The sequence below is a fragment of the Cetorhinus maximus genome, chromosome 15 (genome assembly GCF_964194155.1).
Source record: "Cetorhinus maximus chromosome 15, sCetMax3.hap1.1, whole genome shotgun sequence".
Lineage (NCBI taxonomy): Eukaryota > Metazoa > Chordata > Chondrichthyes > Lamniformes > Cetorhinidae > Cetorhinus > Cetorhinus maximus.
In genome coordinates this window covers 106857682-106875595 of record NC_135893.1, presented here as the reverse complement: position 1 = coordinate 106875595, position 17914 = coordinate 106857682, and the positions used below count along the sequence as shown (strand labels likewise).

Below are 17914 nucleotides of genomic sequence, written 5' to 3'. Positions count from 1 at the left end.
AAGGGGTGGGTGGGGGAGGGGGTCTGTCGGCTGCCGGGTCCAGTGGTGGCCCGGTGGTCAGTTTAAAACCGGCACAGTCAGACCCTGGAAGGCTGTCAGCGGCGAAGATATTCGTCAACAGGAGATTATAAATTATGGATTCCAATGTGGCTGCAGACACCAGGCAGGAGGGCAGGTCGGGTGGGCATTTGGCTCCTCCCGGCTTTCTGATGAGGGCCTCGTGGTCCTCCTGGAGGAGGCGGCTGCCAGGGGGGGAAACCCTTGTCCCCAGGGATAGAAGGAAGAGGCCACTGCACCTTACAAAAAGAGCTTGGGAGGAGGTGGTAGTGCTGGTCAGCAGCCATGATGTTGTGCGGCGCCCCTGGGTCCAGTGCCACAAGAGGTTTAATAACCTGCTTCACTCCGGGAAGGTGAGTACTGTGTTGGCACAGAGAAGTGTGGTGAAGTGTTCAGGTGTGGCTGTCCCCCCGTGGAGCTCAGGGGTGTTAGAGTCTGAGCGCCAACTGTCAATGATGCCGGAGCTGGCCAAGGGGCTGAGCCCTGGCTGCTTGGACTGAGTGTCTTGCAGCTCGAGGGCCACGACTCGGATGTGCCCTGTGAGGTGTTCCTCAGCTGGGGTTGGCCAGGCTGCAATGGCGCTGCAGGTAGAGAGTGAACTAATCAAAGCTCCTCTGTCCTTTCAGGAGAAGACGGCCCATAACATCATTGAGAGGTCACGGACAGACAAAAAACCAAACCTCCTAAACCTAACCAGTTACGAGCAGGAGGACTTGGAGCTGGAGAGGCTCCACGCACCTCGGTCAACCGGTCGTGGAGAGGCTGGGGTGTCAGACGAAGGTAAAAGTGCAGTGCACAGAGGTGAGAGTTTCAGATGGTACAAACATTCTTGTGTAATCTCCTCATTGATGGGAGCCTCAAAACTGGAATCCCCATTGATCATTGAAAGGCGATGGCACCATGATACAGATTTCCATTCTCTCACCAGGGTGCCTGGCATACATTGTGCCTTCGCGAAGATGGTGTCCGTGACCTCCTGGATACACTTGTGCTTGGAGGCTTGTGAAATCCCATACAGGTAACAAGTGGAGCCCTGGAAGGAGCCACTGGCATAAAAACTGAGCGCCGCAGTCACTGTCACGGCCACTGGCAGTGGATGCCCTCCGTGTCCCCGTGGCGCCAAATCCTGCAGATGTGACCAACCAGTTCCCTAGACATGCGCAGTCTTCAGCGACACTGGTTCTCAGTCACCTGCAGGAATGACAGGCGGCGTCTATAGACCCTGGGTCTAGCGATGTACCTATGAGCGACGGCTCACTGTGGATCTTCAGCTGTGTGCACAGCAGGCCTGGCCTCCCCTTCATCTTGAGGGAGATACTCCACCCTTTGCTGAGCCAGGCACTTCCACCGCTCTCTCCTTCTTCTTCTCTGCTCCCTGTCAGCCATGAGGCATTCCGCTAAATCACCAGGCTCCATGATCCTGATGTTCTCCTCCTGCAGGATCAAGGAGAGAGACATGTGGGTTAGCATGGGTGTACTAAGATGCTCTCTTGGTTAAGTCTGAAGGCCACTTCACACATGCAGGAGAATGCTGGCCACCACTTGGATGGCCAGTGTGTGGTGCACTGATTGGCTGCCTGAAACCCCGCCTACCTCCGCCCCACTCCACTTGACCGATTGGCGGCAGCTTTGCCCACTGGACTGCACGTTGTGCTCTCAGCTCAGGTACAGGCATTCTCCTAACCCACACTGCAAGGCTGCACTGTTAGCTTGAACCATGAGGGAAACTGGTCCAACCCTGAATAAAGACATTACAAGGAGCTGTGAGCGTCTCCACCAGTGACTGCGCCATCACCACCTTTCACAAGGGGATTGTACAACTTGCCCAGTCGGTCAATTGTTCTGCTGCCCCCTAAAACTCACATTAATTTGCAGTCTGTGCCCGAGGGGGTGAAAAGTTCTGGAGCATTTGGTGGCAGTTTCATGTTTTTGTGTTGCTTGAATGGGCAGAAAAGCTTCAGAGGCTCGAATCCCAGCCAGTCAATGGAGCTGCAGCTGAACGGTCTCAGCACTGGAAGGATGCTCACTTTTGACAAACTTTTCCAAGTGTGTGGCCACTTCCCTCAACCCCCCGCCCACCACCAACCCCCTAGCATGTGCTTGTGGACTTCCTTCAGTCTGTGCTGCCTTGCGCCCCCCCCGGCATCTCCCACACTGCAGCCTTTGCCCTGGTAACGCACTGAAAGCCAGCCAGGAAAAAGCAACTTGCCTGTGCCCCCTTGACGTCCTATTGCAAGGTTGTGTGCACTCACCTCCGAGTTCCCCTCGGAGTTCAGGTCACCAGGTGCATGCCGTTCTGAAGTCACGCCAACATGGCCGGTACATTTGACGTGGGGGATGATTCCGATGGGAGGAAACAATAATGAGATGCAAATGCATTAAAATTAAGTTCCCATCATTTGGTCAGCAGGAAATGCAGCCCGCCACTGACAGGGGGAGGGGACAATCGCATCCTGGATTTACATCGCCAGGAAACATGACTAGGGCCTTCTCACGATATTTTCTGCTCATGCCGGAAAACACGCAAATGGGAGCAGAAAATCCCGGCTAACACTGAAATGATCACTGGTTTTATGTTTTTGGTTATCAGGTTCGCTGTGTCCGGTGAACGTGAGCTGCGCCCTTGATATTAACACATTAGCTGGTGCTTGAAACAATACAGGCAGAGACCGATTAACTGGATAAAACACTGGTAGGGGTTTCCTGGAACTAAGAACAGAGCACGAACACCATGTGTGCTTCTTCAATCACCTCCAGCTCTAGACTTACAGTTACCCAGAAGCCCCTGCTGTGTAGCGATTGGTCAATACGGTCACATGGTCAAATAACTACATTCTCTTAAAGGTACATCGCACTCCATTTTACCACAACTGGGATTGGAGCCAAAAGAGCCAACTGCTTGAGCAATTGAGGCTTAGACGCTTTGGCTTCTGTTTGAAACTTAACCCTGAATAGATGCGATTGGGGATGATTTTCAATTTTGGAGCTAAGGTAAAACTAACGATACCTGAACAGCTATCCATTATACATCCCTCCCATTGACTTCATTGGAAAACCAGGAAACATAGAAACTAGGAGCAGGATTAGGCCATTCGGCCCTTCGAGCCTGCTCCGCCATTCATTATGATCATGGCTGATCATCCAACTCAATAGCCTGTTCCCGCTTTCTCCCCATACCCTTTGATCCTTTTCACTCCAAGAGCTATATCTAACTCCTTCTTGAAAACATACAATGTTTTGGTCTCAACTACTTTCTGTGGTAACAAATTCCACGGGCTCACTACTCTCTGGGTGAAGAAATTTCTCCCCATCGCGGTCTACCCCGTATCCTCAGACTGTGACCCCTGGTTCTGGACTCCCCCACCATCAGGAACATCCTTCCTGCATCTACCCTGTCTAGTCCTGTTAGAATTTTATAGATTTCTATGAGATCCCCCCTCATTCTTCTGAACTCCAGCGAATATAATCCTAATCGACTCAATATCTCCTCATACGTCAGTCCCGCCATCCCAGGAATCAGTCTGGTAAACCTTCGCTGCACTCCCTCTATAGCAAGTACATCCTTCCTCAGATAAGGAGACCAAAACTGCACACAATATTCCAGGTGTGGTCTCACCAAGGTCCTGTACAATTGCAGCAAGACATCCCTGTTCCTGTATTTGAATCCTCTGGCTATGAAGGCCAACATACCATTTGCCTTCTTTACCACCTGCTGCACCTGCATGCTTACCTTCAGTGACTGGAGCACGAGGACACCCAGGTCTCGTTGCACATTCCTCTCTCTCAATTTATAGCCATTCAGATAATAATCTGCCTTCCTGTTTTTGCTACCAGAATGGATAACCTCACATTTATCCACATTATACTGCATCTGCCATGCATTTGCCCACTCACTCAGCTTGTCCAAATCACACTAAAGTATCTCTGCATCCTCCTCACAGCTCACCCTCCCACCCAGCTTTGTGTCATCTGCAAATTTGGAGATATTACATTTAATTCCCTCATCTAAATCATTAATATATATTGTGAATAACTGGGGTCCCAGCACCGATCCCTGTGGTACCCCACTAGTCACTGCCTGCCATTCGGAAAAAGGCCCGTTTATTCCTACTCTTTGTTTTCTGTCTGCTAATCAGTTTTCTATCCATCTCAATACACTATCCCCAATCCCATGTGCTTTAATTTTACACACTAATCTCTTATGTGGGACTTTGTCGAAAGCCTTCTGAAAGTCCAAATAAACCACATCCACTGGCTCCCCCTCATCAACTCTACTAGTTACATCCTCGAAAAATTCCAGAATATTTGTCAAGCATGATTTCCCTTTCATAAATCCATGCTGACTCTGTCCGATTCTGCCACTGTTTTCCACGTGCTCAGCTATTAAATCTTTTATGATGGACTCCAGAATTTTCCCCACTACCGACGTCAGGCTGACTGGTCCATAATTCCCTGTTTTCTCTCTACCTCCTCTTTTAAACAGTGGGGTTACATTAGCTACCCTCCAATCTGTAGGAACTGTTCCATAACTGTAGAACAGACAGTTACTCGGCTATTACCTGGTTTCCAATCACCAAAAAGTCAAAGGCCAGGATTTTCCAACCCCACCCCCACACTGCCAGGATTTTCCAGCCCCCCCCCCCACACCACCAGGATTTTCCAGTCCCGTCGAAAGTCAATGGACCTTTGGCTGGCCCATCGCATCCCTCGTGACAGGTCCCACCAAGGTGGGGTGGGGGAGGGGGGGAGAGTGCGGCGGGAGGATCCCGGCCACAGTTACCCCCCATTGTTCCCCCATTTCAAATTAATTCGTCCACGGGAAATCTCCAACTGTTTCTCTTCAACAGGTTTCAACATGTCACACGTTGCCAAGCTGTTAACAAGCCTTTGACAAGTGTTTTCTTTTCGCTGCTTTCATCATTTCTTCTCAGCCTTTTACACATGGGGAGATTCCATTCCAACTAAAACAAAGAAAAAAATTAAACATTGCAAGAATTGCAATGACTGAGCTGAAGTGACTCAAGGCAGAAACATTTCTCGCAGTTTAATACAAAGTCCATTTGACCTTTGCGATCTCTTCGCAATACTTGCTGATAATAGGAACCTGTAGAGTGAAACTCAATACTACTGCAGGAAGCGGCAATCCTATTAGTTAAAACTGAGCACTAAATAAGGTAAATACATCAGGGATCAGCCACAGTGCCAAAAAAACAAAAATGCAAAAGCTTGGGGTCATAAATAGAGGGTCTATCTTGCACAGTGTGGGTATAACTCTAGCAGGAGTGTGGCTGCAGAACATCAGGTTAGGCTGGGGCACTCTCTCACACATGTCCCAGCCTTCCCCTGGGAGACTCCTTGTGTCCTAGTACAGAACAGAGCATTTGCCTGTCCCAGCGGTGCAGGGAGAGGTGTAGCTGGGATCAAGGGCGCCCTGCCTGACCTGGTGAAAGAGTGCGACCAAGTATATGTCCCTGTCCAATGGTGGACATCGGCCTTTCTAGGAGGCTGAGCCTGAAATGCAGCCTGGACCATCAGGGAATTTTTCAAGGTTGAGCAAAATACCTCTTTTTTTCTTGTAGCGCACAGTTGATTTGTTTAAGTATGCAGGCCATTTATATTTTCTTACTTGACCATGCACACCCTGTAACTTAAAGGGAATGACTTGTATGCGGCCTATGCAGGAGCTTTCAGGTTACTGTGTGGCTGCATGGCACACAGCTTAGAGAGAACATCGGTAGGGAGAAGTAGAGAGACTAGCAAACCATGGCGTAAAGATGGTGATGACCAGAGAATCTAAAGTTGGTAAAGTGATGGAGGGCATTGGAGGAGCCATGGATACAGGAGGTAGGGATTGAACATGTAGGGAAAGGTCTAGATAACCGTAAATATGTTTGCTGGGTCCCACGGATCTATGGTATTTGTTTAGTGGTTTGAATACATTGGCCGGGGTTTCCCAGTCCCGCAAAATTCCTGCCCAAATTCAACAGACCTTTGGCTGGTTGGTCAAATTTCCTGTCCTGCCCGGGATGATCACTGCTGCGCGCAGGACCAGAAAACCCCAGCCATTTTTATTTTTCTAAAAGCTCATGAATCACATGGCATTCAGATTTTGATGCATTCTATGGCATGGGATGTGTCACCATAGAGCTGTTATAATTGGAATTAATGAGCTAAACTGTTCTGAAACATCTGTAAGCTGCTGTTTCCTGTTGCTCTGACTGGTATGATATTTTTAGTAAGAGAAAATGGCAGCCCAGCCACTGACTGGCACTTCCCCTGATGAAATACTGAAACATGTGAGTTTTTATTTGTAATGTAGATCCAGCATATTGTACACACCTTTTCTCATTTAACCTACCTCCAGATGCTGCAGAGTCTGGAGCGCCCTGCTTAAAAACATTCCAAAAGCGTTATTGGAACATGGGAACAGGAGAACGAGGGCAGGGTTGGCTGGAGTGGACTGGGAAAGGAATTTAGCAGAAAATTCGGTTGATGAACAATGGCAGACGTTTAAGAAAATGGTTCATGACTCACAACAAAGATACATCCCAGTGAGAAAGAAGGATTCACGGAAGGGGATAAACCAACCATGGTTAACTAAGGAACTTAAGGAGAATATCAAAGTGAAAGAGAAAGCACACAATGTGGCAAAGATTAGTGGTAACCAGGGGATTGAGAAAGTTTTAAAAATCAACAAAAGACGACCAAAAGAAATAAAAAGGGAGAAAAGAAACTTTGAGGGTAAACAAGCAAGTAATATAAAAACGGACAGTAAGAGCTTCTTTAAATATATAAAAGGGAAGAGAGAGGCCAAAGTGAACATAGGCCCCTTAGAGAATGAGGCTGGGGAAATATTAATGTGGAATCAGGAAATAGCAGAGGAGTTGAATAGATACTTTGCCTCAGTTTTCATGGCAGAAGATACTAATAGCATTCCAAAATACTAAATAATCAAGGGGCAAAAGGGAGGGAGGAAATAAATACAATAATTATCACTAGAGAAAAAGTACTAGGGAAACTAATGGGGCTAAAGGCCGATAAGCCCCCTGGACCTGATGGGTTGCATCCTAGGATATTAAAGGAAGTAGCTACATAGATAGTGGATGCACTGGGAGTAATCTTTCAAGAATCCTTAGATTCTGGAAAAGTCCCAGAAGATTGGGGAATGGCCAATGTAACACCCTTATTCAAAAAGGAAGACAAAAAACTATAGGCCAGTTAGCTTAACATCCGTCATTGGAAAAATGTTGGAGTCTATTATAAAGGATGTAATAGCAGAGTATTTAGAAATACATAATCTAATCAGAGTCAGCATGGCTTCATGAAGGGGAAATCATACCTAACAAATTTATTAGAATTCTTTGAGGAGGTAACAAGCAGGATAGATAAAGGGGAAGCAGTAGATGTAATATATTTGGAATTCCAAAAGGCATTTGATAAGGTACCACACATAAGGCTACTTAATGGGCAGAATTTTGCTGGTGGTGGGGGTGCTTGGTGGGGGCGGGCTGGGGTAGTCGGGAAGCTGCCTCAGGGAGGTGAAGAGGTAAGTAAAAAAAATTAAAAAAATAAAAATGTAATAAAACATCTCCCCTCATGTGACTCTGTCACATAAGCAGGAACATGTCATTAATGAAAAATTAAAATTATTTTATTTTTACTTGCTTTTGGAAACCTCATCCCACCTCTGGATGAGGCTTCCAAGAAAATGCAAGGACCTGTTCGTCCGCCCCCCAACTGTTAGTTGGGACGGACAGCAAAAAACTTTACGTTAATTGATAACTTAATGGCCTTAACAGGCCTTTTAACTGTCGGCAGGCACACTGCCGGCTCTGGCGCGCGTCCGCCAACCGAACTATGGCACGTCTGAGCTTTGACATCAGCGCATTCGGCCGACGTCAACACACATTTTATGCTTGAGCAGGTTGGGCCCGTGCCCACCCACGGAGTGAAGATCTCTGCCCAATAAGAGCCCATGGTGTTGGGGGTAGTATATTAGCAAGGATAGAGGATTGGCTAACTAATAGAAGGCAGAGAGTTGGGGTAAGGGGGGGGGGTGCATTTTCGGGATGGCAACCTGTAACCAGTGGAGCGCCACAGGGACAGTGCTGGGGCCACAATTATTTACAATAAATATTAATGACTTAGATGAGGGAAGTGAATGTACTATCGCCAAGTTTGTGGATGACACAAAAATAGGTGGGAAGGCAAGTGGTGAGGATGACACAAAGAGTCTACAGAGGGATATAGACAGGTTAACTGAGTGGGCAAAAACTTGGCAGATGGAATATAAAGTGGGAAAATGTGAGGTAATGCACTTTGGCAGGAAGAATAGAGGAGCTGAACTTTATTTAAATGGAGAAAGACTGCAGAAGGCTGCAGCACAGAGGGATTTGGGAGTCCTTGTGCATGAATCCCAAAAAGTTAACATACAAGTTCAGCAGGTAATAGGGAAGGGAAATGGAATGTTGGCCTTTATTTCAAAGGGGATGGAGTATAAAAATAGGGAAGTCTTGCTAAAACTACACAAGGCACTAGTTAAACCACACCTAGAATACTATGAACAGTTAGGTTGATCCCAGGGTTGGAGGGATTTTCTTATGTGGAGAGATTGAGTAGGTTGGGCCTGTACCCATTGCAGTTTAGAAGAATGAGAGGCGACCTTATTGAAACATATAAGATTCTTAGGTGGTTTGACAGGGTAGATGCTGAGAGGTTTTTTGCCCTTATGGCAGAGTCTAGGACCAGAGGGCATAATCTCAGAGTAAGGGGTCGCCCATTTAAAACAGAGATTAGGAGGAATTTCTTCTCTCAGAGGGTAGTCAATCTGTGGAATTCTTTACCATAGAGGGCTGTAGAGGCTGGGTCGCTAAGTATATTCAAGGCTGAGATAGACAGATTTTTAATCAGTAGGGGAATCAAGGGTTATGGGGAAAAGGCAGGAAAGTGGAGTTGAGGATTATCAGATCAGCCATGATCTCATTGAGGGACAGAGCAGACTGGATGGGCCGAATGGCCTACTTCTGCTCCTACGTCTTATGATCTTATGGTCTTATAGTAGACCATTTCTCCCCTGTACATGTCTTGCCATTCAGTGAGATTATGGCTGACCTGTGACCTAACTCCATATTCTCACTTTGTTCCATTTCCCTTAATACCTTTGGCGAACAATTGCAGATTTAAAATTAATTATTGACCCAGGATCAATTGCCATTTCCAAATTTCTACCATATTCCATCTGCCAAGTTTTTGCCCACTCAGTTAACCTGTCTATATCCCTCTGTAGACTCTTTGTGTCATCCTCACCACTTGCCTTCCCACCTATTTTTGTGTCATCCACAAACTTGGCGATAGTACATTCACTTCCCTCATCTAAGTCATTAATATTTATTGTAGGAGTGTTTTCCAATTTTACTCCTGAAAATTTTGGCTCTAATTTTTAAACTGTGCCCCTTCATCCAAGCCTCTCCATCCAGCACCAACAGCTTCTCTCCATCTATCCTATGTGATATTGTTAACATCTTGAAAACTTTGATCAAATCACCCTTTAACTTCCTAAATCCCATGGAGTAAAACCTGAGTTTGTGCAATTTTTCCTTGTGATTTAACCCTTGAAGTCCAGGAATCATTCATGGCATTCTAATGATCTATGTACTTCAACCTTGAAGTCTCCTGGACCTTCATTGTTTCTAGTTTTTAATCATTTAGAAATTACTACTTAATAAATACGGTCGATAGTTGAGGACCTAACACAGGTCCCTGTTGGACACCAGTAATCACATCCTGTCAATTAGGGTACCTACCCATTATCCTGACCCTGCTCGACCAATGTCCTTACCAGATTAATAATTCCACTTCCATTATATGAGCTTCAACTTTTGCGAACAATTGCGACTTTATCAAATACCTTCTGGAAATCCATATAAATAACATTCCCCGGTCCACAACTTTAATCACCTCTTCAGAAAATTCAAGCAGATACATCAGGAATGACCTACCCTTTCCAAATCCATGCTGGCTCTTTCTGATCAGCTGAAGCATTTCATGATGTTCTATCCTTAACGATAGACTCTAGTAATTTCTGAATAATGGATGCTAGGCTAACCGCTCTATAATTCCTCGGATATCCTGGTTATCTTTCTTAAATAGCGATGTGATGTGCAATTTTTGCAATCGAAAGGAACAGTTCCCAAATCAGGGGAACTGTGGATGGTTATATCTAGGGCATCTGCAATGTTCTCATCTACTTCCTTCAAAACCCTGGGATGGAAACCATCTGGTGCTGGGGGATTTCACATACTTTAGTACCATTATTTTCTCATTATTTTTATTATTCTTCCATTAATTTTGGTGAGCTCCTATCCCTGTTGGAAATTCTCCAGGTGGGAATGCCCTCTTGCCTTGTGTACAGCGGGGACTGACAATGGACAAAATGGCTGCTACAGGATGTGCAGAAGATGGAAATATCCCATACAATGTTTTTTCCATTACGTTATGTTACCAACACCAGTCAAATCTGATGTCCAACACTCGACACTGATGGCCGTGGTAGCATTTGAATTTTGAAAATCTCAAAGCCTGAGCAATTGATTGGAGCCCAATTGATTGTGAGGCCAGGTTGGTAAATTTGAATGTTAAAAAAAAACATTATGTTTTACTAACAGTTCAGAGGTCACCAGCAACACTGTGGCCAAGCAGAGGCTGGGGGAGTTCCCAAAGTTGTATTATTGACCCTGCCTCATCAACGGCTAAGTTCACCCAGCCCCAAGGCTGCTACTTCACAGAGATGCATCTTTACTCAGCTAAACAAAATCCAGCCTGGTGTATCACTGGAATTGACTAAGAGAGGTGTTAGCATCCTGAGGTAATGCTAACCCAATACGCAAACATTGGAAATACCCAGCAGCATGGGTAGAATCTGTGAAGTAAGAAACCGAGTTAATGTTTCATTGACCTTTCATCAGAAGAGATAGTGCCTGACCTGTGGAATATCGACAGCATTTTCTGCCTTTGTTTCATATTTGCAACATCTGCAGTATTTTGCATTTTTATACAAATCATTGGTTAGGCTGCAGTTAGAATGGGTAATTTAACCTTACTCGCCGAACAATAAACTCAGGTTATTGGCTGGAACATTGGCTTTACACCTCACCTCATATTGGGAAAAATGTCAATCAATGTGCATGATTCCAGCTCAGCTTGTCGACAGGCAGGCTAGGTTAAAATTGCCCCCAGTTTCCCATTTTGGTGCCCTACTTTGGGAAGGATAGGAAGGTCATGGAGAGGGGATTCACTAAGATGATACCAGGGATGAGTGGACTTGCTTTGGAGAAAAGATTAGAAAAACTGAGACACTTTTCATTAGGTTGATAAAATATCTTGTGGAAGCATTCAAAATTCTCATGGGACATTCATTGAAAAAATTGCTCCAATATTTAGGGGATGGCAGGGAGTGAGGGTGGAGGGCTGGGCAGTTTAGCAGCTGCCAAAAGAACGTTTTTCCCTAAGCTCTTGCCAAATTTAATCTGATTACCACCGTTGTTCTCCATTTTCCATCTGTAGTTGGCTTGGTGGAGACGCTGGCTGCCTGTCAGATAGACAGGCCTTCAACAGCAGGCCACAGATGGACATTGGAGGAAGGGAGAGGGAGTGGGTCAGGGGGACATTGATAATGCAGGGGCCTGGAGAGATCAGAGATCTGGTGGGGGTACATCAATGGGGGAGGCCCAGAGAGATCGGAGGTCAGGGTAGGGATATCGTTGGTGGAGCTCGGCAGGGGGAGAGGGAGGGGGGTGGCAATTTCAAAAATTGGCCCAGCTGAATTTCTTTCCTCTTTGTGTTCGTTTACTTGGAACTGTATCTGAGAAAAGAAAAGACTGGAGAAAGGTTTATAAGTTGGTTCCTCCAAGGCCAGTATTGGGAGCACCTTCTCGGGAGCAATTAATGACGGGCAACAAATGCTGGCTTTGCCAGTGATGTTCATATTCCAAGAAAGAGTACAAAAACCCTCCGCTTTTCTTGAATTAAAACATCAAAGCCCATTGTCATTTAAAATTGACCCATTTAAGATCAAAAGCTCAACTTTCATTTCTCCTTTTCTATTCCCAGCTCTTAGATCCTGGAATGACAATCGGTGCAGCCGTGAATTTCCTTTTGTTTGTAAAATTCCTTCCCTGGAGAACAATTAACCACCAAAATCACCTTGGGCTCTTTCAAATTCATTTTGAAGGTCATTTCTCTGGATCTAGCAGCACAGACACTGCATTCTAGTCAACTGGGAAAACCTATTTTGGAAGTTCTGATCAAAGCGCCACATCATTATAATGTCAATATTGACTCCTCAGTATTGAATAACAGAGTTTAGTTTATGTTCTGGCCTTTTTATCTGCAGTCTTCAATTACTCATAGTCCTTTTGCTATGTTGTGTGATTGCATTGTGTATAGCATAACACCAACCTTTAATATTCTCAGATCAACTTTCTGCCCAAACACATAGTCCAGATTTTTGATTGATAGGTCAAGTTTCCAAGAATGTATTAGTTAGATGTTTGTCATGTATATTTGTCTTATGTTAGATCATTTAGTCATAAGCTCACCAAAATATGTATTTGTTAAAATTTGACAAGGGTTCAGAAATATACGCATTTAACTTCACATTGCTAATCACATTTTAGCAAATTACTGGAATGTTAATTTTTTTTCCAAATTGCAATATAATTGTAGTTTCAATCTTATGATCTTTGCCATTTCCCACTTTTCCACCAGCCCACTGAGCCACATTTCTGCTAATGCTCCGCATTGCCCTAGACCCAAACTCACAGCTTTCCCTAAGTTTCTCTCCCGATTCCCCTCAAGCCGTCTGCGAGCTCAGCTTGTCCATGGGATCCACCTCCTGCCTGCTATTCCCACTGAACTGCTGACTACTTCCCTTCCTCACCCCCATGTTAGTCGTTATTGTTAATGGTTAAATCTCCTCAGGTACTACCCCCTCTCCTTCAAATCTGCTACCACCTCCCCTCTCCTCAAAAACTACCTGACCAACTACCGCACCATCTCTAGCCTCCCTTTCCTCTCCAAAGTCCTTGAATGTGCTGTTGCCTCAAAATCTGTGCCCACCTTTCCAGCAACAGCATGTTTGAGTTCCTCCAATCAGGTTTCCACCAATCACCCTGTGCTCACTATCCTACATTAAGTTCAGCAGTGCCTCGATTTTAAAATTCTCATCCTTATTGGTTTCAAATCTCTCAATGACCTTACCCCTCCCTATCTTTGTAATCTCTTCCAGCCCCAAAACCCTCCGAGATTCCTGTGCTTTCCCCCAACTCCAGCTTCTTCAGCATCCCGGTTTTCAATTGGTGGCCCAGCAATTGGTGGCTGTACCATGGGCTGCCATGACTATAAGCTCTGGAATTCCTTCCCTGAGCTTCTCTGACTCTACCTCATTTTCCTGCTTTGAAGCGCAGCTTAAAATCTACCTCATCTGCCCTAATATCTCTTTACGTGGCTCGGTGTCAAATGTTGTTGGAAATAGCTCCTATGAAGCACCTTGGGCCATTTTACCACGTTAAACATTTTGTTGTTGTGGTCATCTTGATGTCAATTCAGAAACCTGTATTGTGGTATCACACTGACATTATGATGTCATAAAATCTGTATGATATTTCAGATATGCTAGTAAAGTTTGAAAAAAAAAAATAGTTCAGGTGCAAGAGTGAGGCAGTTTCACTTTTCTACCTACCTTTTGTAATAGGGGCTGAAACATTTTTTTGGGAAGGGATGCTATGTGGTTCTCATTAAAATTTAACAATAACCAAAATGCCTGTTGCTGATGTTGTCCAGATGTTGAAAAGTGTCAAATTATACCACCAAATTATACCCAAAATATATAATCAAATACCCAAAAAGGTTTTGTTAAATATCATAAAATATGAAGATATTGATAGTGTGGCTGAATACAATGATAAATCATCAGCCAAATCATTTCCAGACATATTTCTGAACTGGCTTGTTTCCAATATAAACAAATATCAATCTGTTGCCTTCCAGTGATACATATAAATGGAAAAATGTTCTGAATGACAACTTTCACTCCCATTCATGAAATCACTGAGGAATTATTTGGTGACATCATTACAAAGGAAATTTCTGTATGTAATATTTGTTTCCAGTCTTTGGCAAGTGACTGTAAAGCATAACCAACAGAAACCAACAAGGACAAAGAGGCACCAATAAATAAATTTACAAAGATTAGGACTGTGGCCGAATACCAATAGTTAAACATATGTGTGCTTAGCATCCCTTGGAGCTTTCAAAATCATCTTTTCTAATGTACAATTTGTTGCTTTCAACTTGATGGTGTTCAATGGAAAAGTAGACCATTTAATTATTGGCAGTTTTGTAGAAGTGAAAAGCTGGAATCTTGTTCCATTGTGTGTTTCATTTCACTGCACAAATGCCCTGCCATTTGGTACATGGAGAGCCGTTGGCAAAGGCAGTGTTCAGTTGACTATTTTCTGCTGTTTTCTGTATCAGTCAGTTTTATTCATTTATAATAATTTTACTCTGCAGATAAAGAGGACCCTCACAAAACACACCAATTATTTTGAGAGGTTATCATTATTTCTGGAGCACAATTAAAATCGATTGTGACGAAATGTAGGCAAACAAAATTGAAAAAGGCTTTCGTACTTGGCTCTTTGTCAGACAGCAAAGGAAGAACAAACTATTCACTGTAGCTGATTTTGGGCCCTCTTCCATTTGACCCAACATAATTGCATTGCCGTTAGAAACAACAGGCCCAAAAGAAATCCAACTATTTCGAGCAGAACCTTATGTTCCAGAGAAATCACAATCCCTTGTTGCTTGATTTTGTGGAGTATTTTTCCACAGTGAAAAGTTCTTATCAGCCCTGAATAGAATGTGAACATAGCAAAAAAAAGGGAAATCTCCCTCAGCAGCAAATTAATTTCAGATACACTCATTTCTTTTTTATGACCTAAGAACTAAACTTCCAACCTAAATAGACTGCACATGTCCTAGCATATCTCCATGTCAGAGGTTCTTTATTTCATTCACAGCAAGGTCAACATTTATTGACCATCCCTAGTTGGGATTGAGAAGGTGGTGGTGAGTCACCATTTTGAACCGCTGCAGTTTGTGTGGTGAATCTATTCCTACAATGCTGTTAGGGAGGGAGTTCCCTTCTGACCCAGGCCAGAATTTTCTAGCCCCCCCACTCCCCCGCCAATGGCATGTTCCCCTGTGTCGTGTCCATCCACATAGGCGGGACCAGGATATCCTGCCGGCACAAGGGGCTGGAAAATTCCGGCCTCGGTGATGATGAAGGAATAGCGATATAGTTCGAAGTCAGGATGGTGAGTGACTTAGAGGGGAACTTGCAGGTGGTGGTGTTCACGTGTACCTGCTGCCCTTGTCCTTCTAGATGATAGAGTTCATGGGGTTGGGAGGTGCTATTAAAGGAACCTTAGCAAGTTGCTACAGTGCATCTTGTTGATGTATACATGGCTGGTGGTGGTGAAGGGAGTGAATCTCAAAGATACTAAATATTGTTAGTCAGTGCAGTTAAAAATAATACTTCCATGGATGCAGGCAGTGTTATAAAAGCTGTGACAACTGAATATGTATACCAGATACTTGTGGGATCTTATTACTGTAATGTTAATGTTATTTATTTTCTATGATAGACAAAGGAATTGGATTTGTACACTTAATATTTTTATATAACTTTACTTTCAGCTTATTCAATGATTAATAATTGCTCAATGAGATGTAGCTTGTAGGTAGTATTGTGCAGAAATTAAGTTGCTCATAGTAAATTATTAAAATGACTTGTAAAGATCTGAATTTCTGTGTAGTCAACATAAAATAAAAAGCTTCCTCCTTTGTCATGTTTCAATTTATTGATAGGGCAAGAAGCAATAAAACTGTCACAATTCCATGATCTACGTATTGTGCTGCCTAATTGGTCACTGGACTAGTAGTCCAGAGACCCAGGGTAATGTTCTGGAGACCCAGGTTCAAATCCTACCACGGCAGATGGTGGAATTTGAATTCAATAAAAATCTGGAATTAAAAGTCTAATGATGACCATGAAACACTTATTGATTGTTGTAAAAACCCACCTGGTTCACTAATGTCCTTTAGGGAAGGAAATCTGCCATCCTTACGTGGCCTGGCCTACATGTGGCTCCAGACCTACAGTAATGTGGTTGACTCTTAAATGCCCTCTGAAATGACCGAGCAAGCCACTCAGTTGTATCAAACCACTACAAAGTCACAAAAAAGGAATGAAACCAGACAGACCACCCGGCATCAACCTAGGCACCAACAATGACAATCTCAGCCCTGTCAACCCTGCAAAGTCTTCCTTACTAACATCTGGGGGCTAGTGCCAAAATTGGGAGAGCTGTCTCCAAGACTAGTCAAGCAACAGCCTGACATAGTCACCCTCACAGGATCATATCTTACAGATAATGTCCCAGACACCACCATCACCGTCCCTGGGTATGACCTGTCCCACCGGCAGGACAGACCCAGCAGAGTTAGCGGCACAGTGGTGTACAATCGGGAGGGAGTTGCCTTGGGAGTACTCAACATCGACTCTGGACCCCATGAAGTCTCATGGCATCAGGTCAAACATGGGCAAGGAAACCTCCTGCTGATTACCATGTACCGCCCTCCCTCAGCTGATGAATCAGTGCTTCCTCCATGTTGAACACCACTTGGAGGAAGCACTGAGGGTGGCAAAGGTGCAGAATGTACTCTGGGTAGGGGACTACAATGTCCATCATCAAGAGTGGCTCGGTAGCAATGACCGAGCTGGCCGAGTCCTAAAGGACATAGCTGCTAGACTGGGTCTGCGGCAGGTGGTGAGGGAAGCAACAAGGGGGAAAAACATATTTGATTTCATCCTCACCAACTTGCCTGCCACAGATGTATCTGTCCATGACAGTATCGGTAGGAGTGACCACCGCACAGTCATTGTGGAGACGAAGTCCCACCTTCACATTGAGGATACCCTCCATCGTGTTGTGTGGCACTACCACCGTGCTAAATGGGATAGAATTTGAACAGATCTAGCAACTCGAGATTGGGTATCCATGAGGCGCTGTGGGCCATCAGCAGCAGCAGAATTGTACTCGAACATAATCTGTAACCTCATGGCCCGGCATATCCCCCACTCTACCATTACCATCAAGCCAGGGGATCAACCCTGGTTCAAGGATGAGTGCAGGAGGGCATGCCAGGAGCAGCACCAGACATACCTAAAAATGAGGTGTCAACCTGGTGAAGCTATAACACAGGACTACTCGAGTGCCAAACTGCATAAGCAGTGAGTGATAGACAGAGCTAAGCAATCCCACAACTAACGGATCAGATCTAAGCTCTGCAGTCCTGCCACATCCAGTCGTGAATGGTGGTGGACAATTAAACAACTCACTGGAGGAGAAGGCATCACATATACCCCCATCCTCAATGATGGAGGAGCCCAGCACATCAGTGCAAAAGATAAGGCTGAAGCATTCGCAACAATCTTCAGGCAGAAGTGTCGAGTGGATGATCCATTTCGGCCTCCTCCAGAGGTCCCCAGCATCACAGATGCCAGTCTTCAGCCAATTCAATTCACTCCACATGATATCAAGAAACGGCTGAAGGCATTGGATACTGCAAAGGATATGAACCCCGACAATATTCCAGCGATAGCACTGAAGACTTGTGCTCCAGAACTTGCCTCGCCCCTAGCCAAGCTGTTCCAGTACAGCTACAATACAGGCATCTAACCAGCTATGTGGAAAATTGCCCAGGTATGTCCTGCACACAAAAAGCAGGACAAATC

The 17914-nt window shown here is 44.8% G+C and overlaps 1 protein-coding gene across 1 annotated transcript in view; it reads left to right on the top strand.

The window, feature by feature from the left end:
• clec19a (C-type lectin domain containing 19A) overlaps positions 1-13441 on the top strand; it is a 66403-nt gene extending 52962 nt beyond the window's left edge. The window contains exon 5 of the mRNA XM_078559315.1: positions 12166-13441. Coding sequence (XP_078415441.1) covers positions 12166-12245 — 80 coding nt within the window. The 3' untranslated portion in view covers positions 12246-13441. The remainder of the gene's footprint in view (positions 1-12165) is intronic.
• The last annotated feature ends 4473 nt before the right edge of the window (positions 13442-17914 follow it).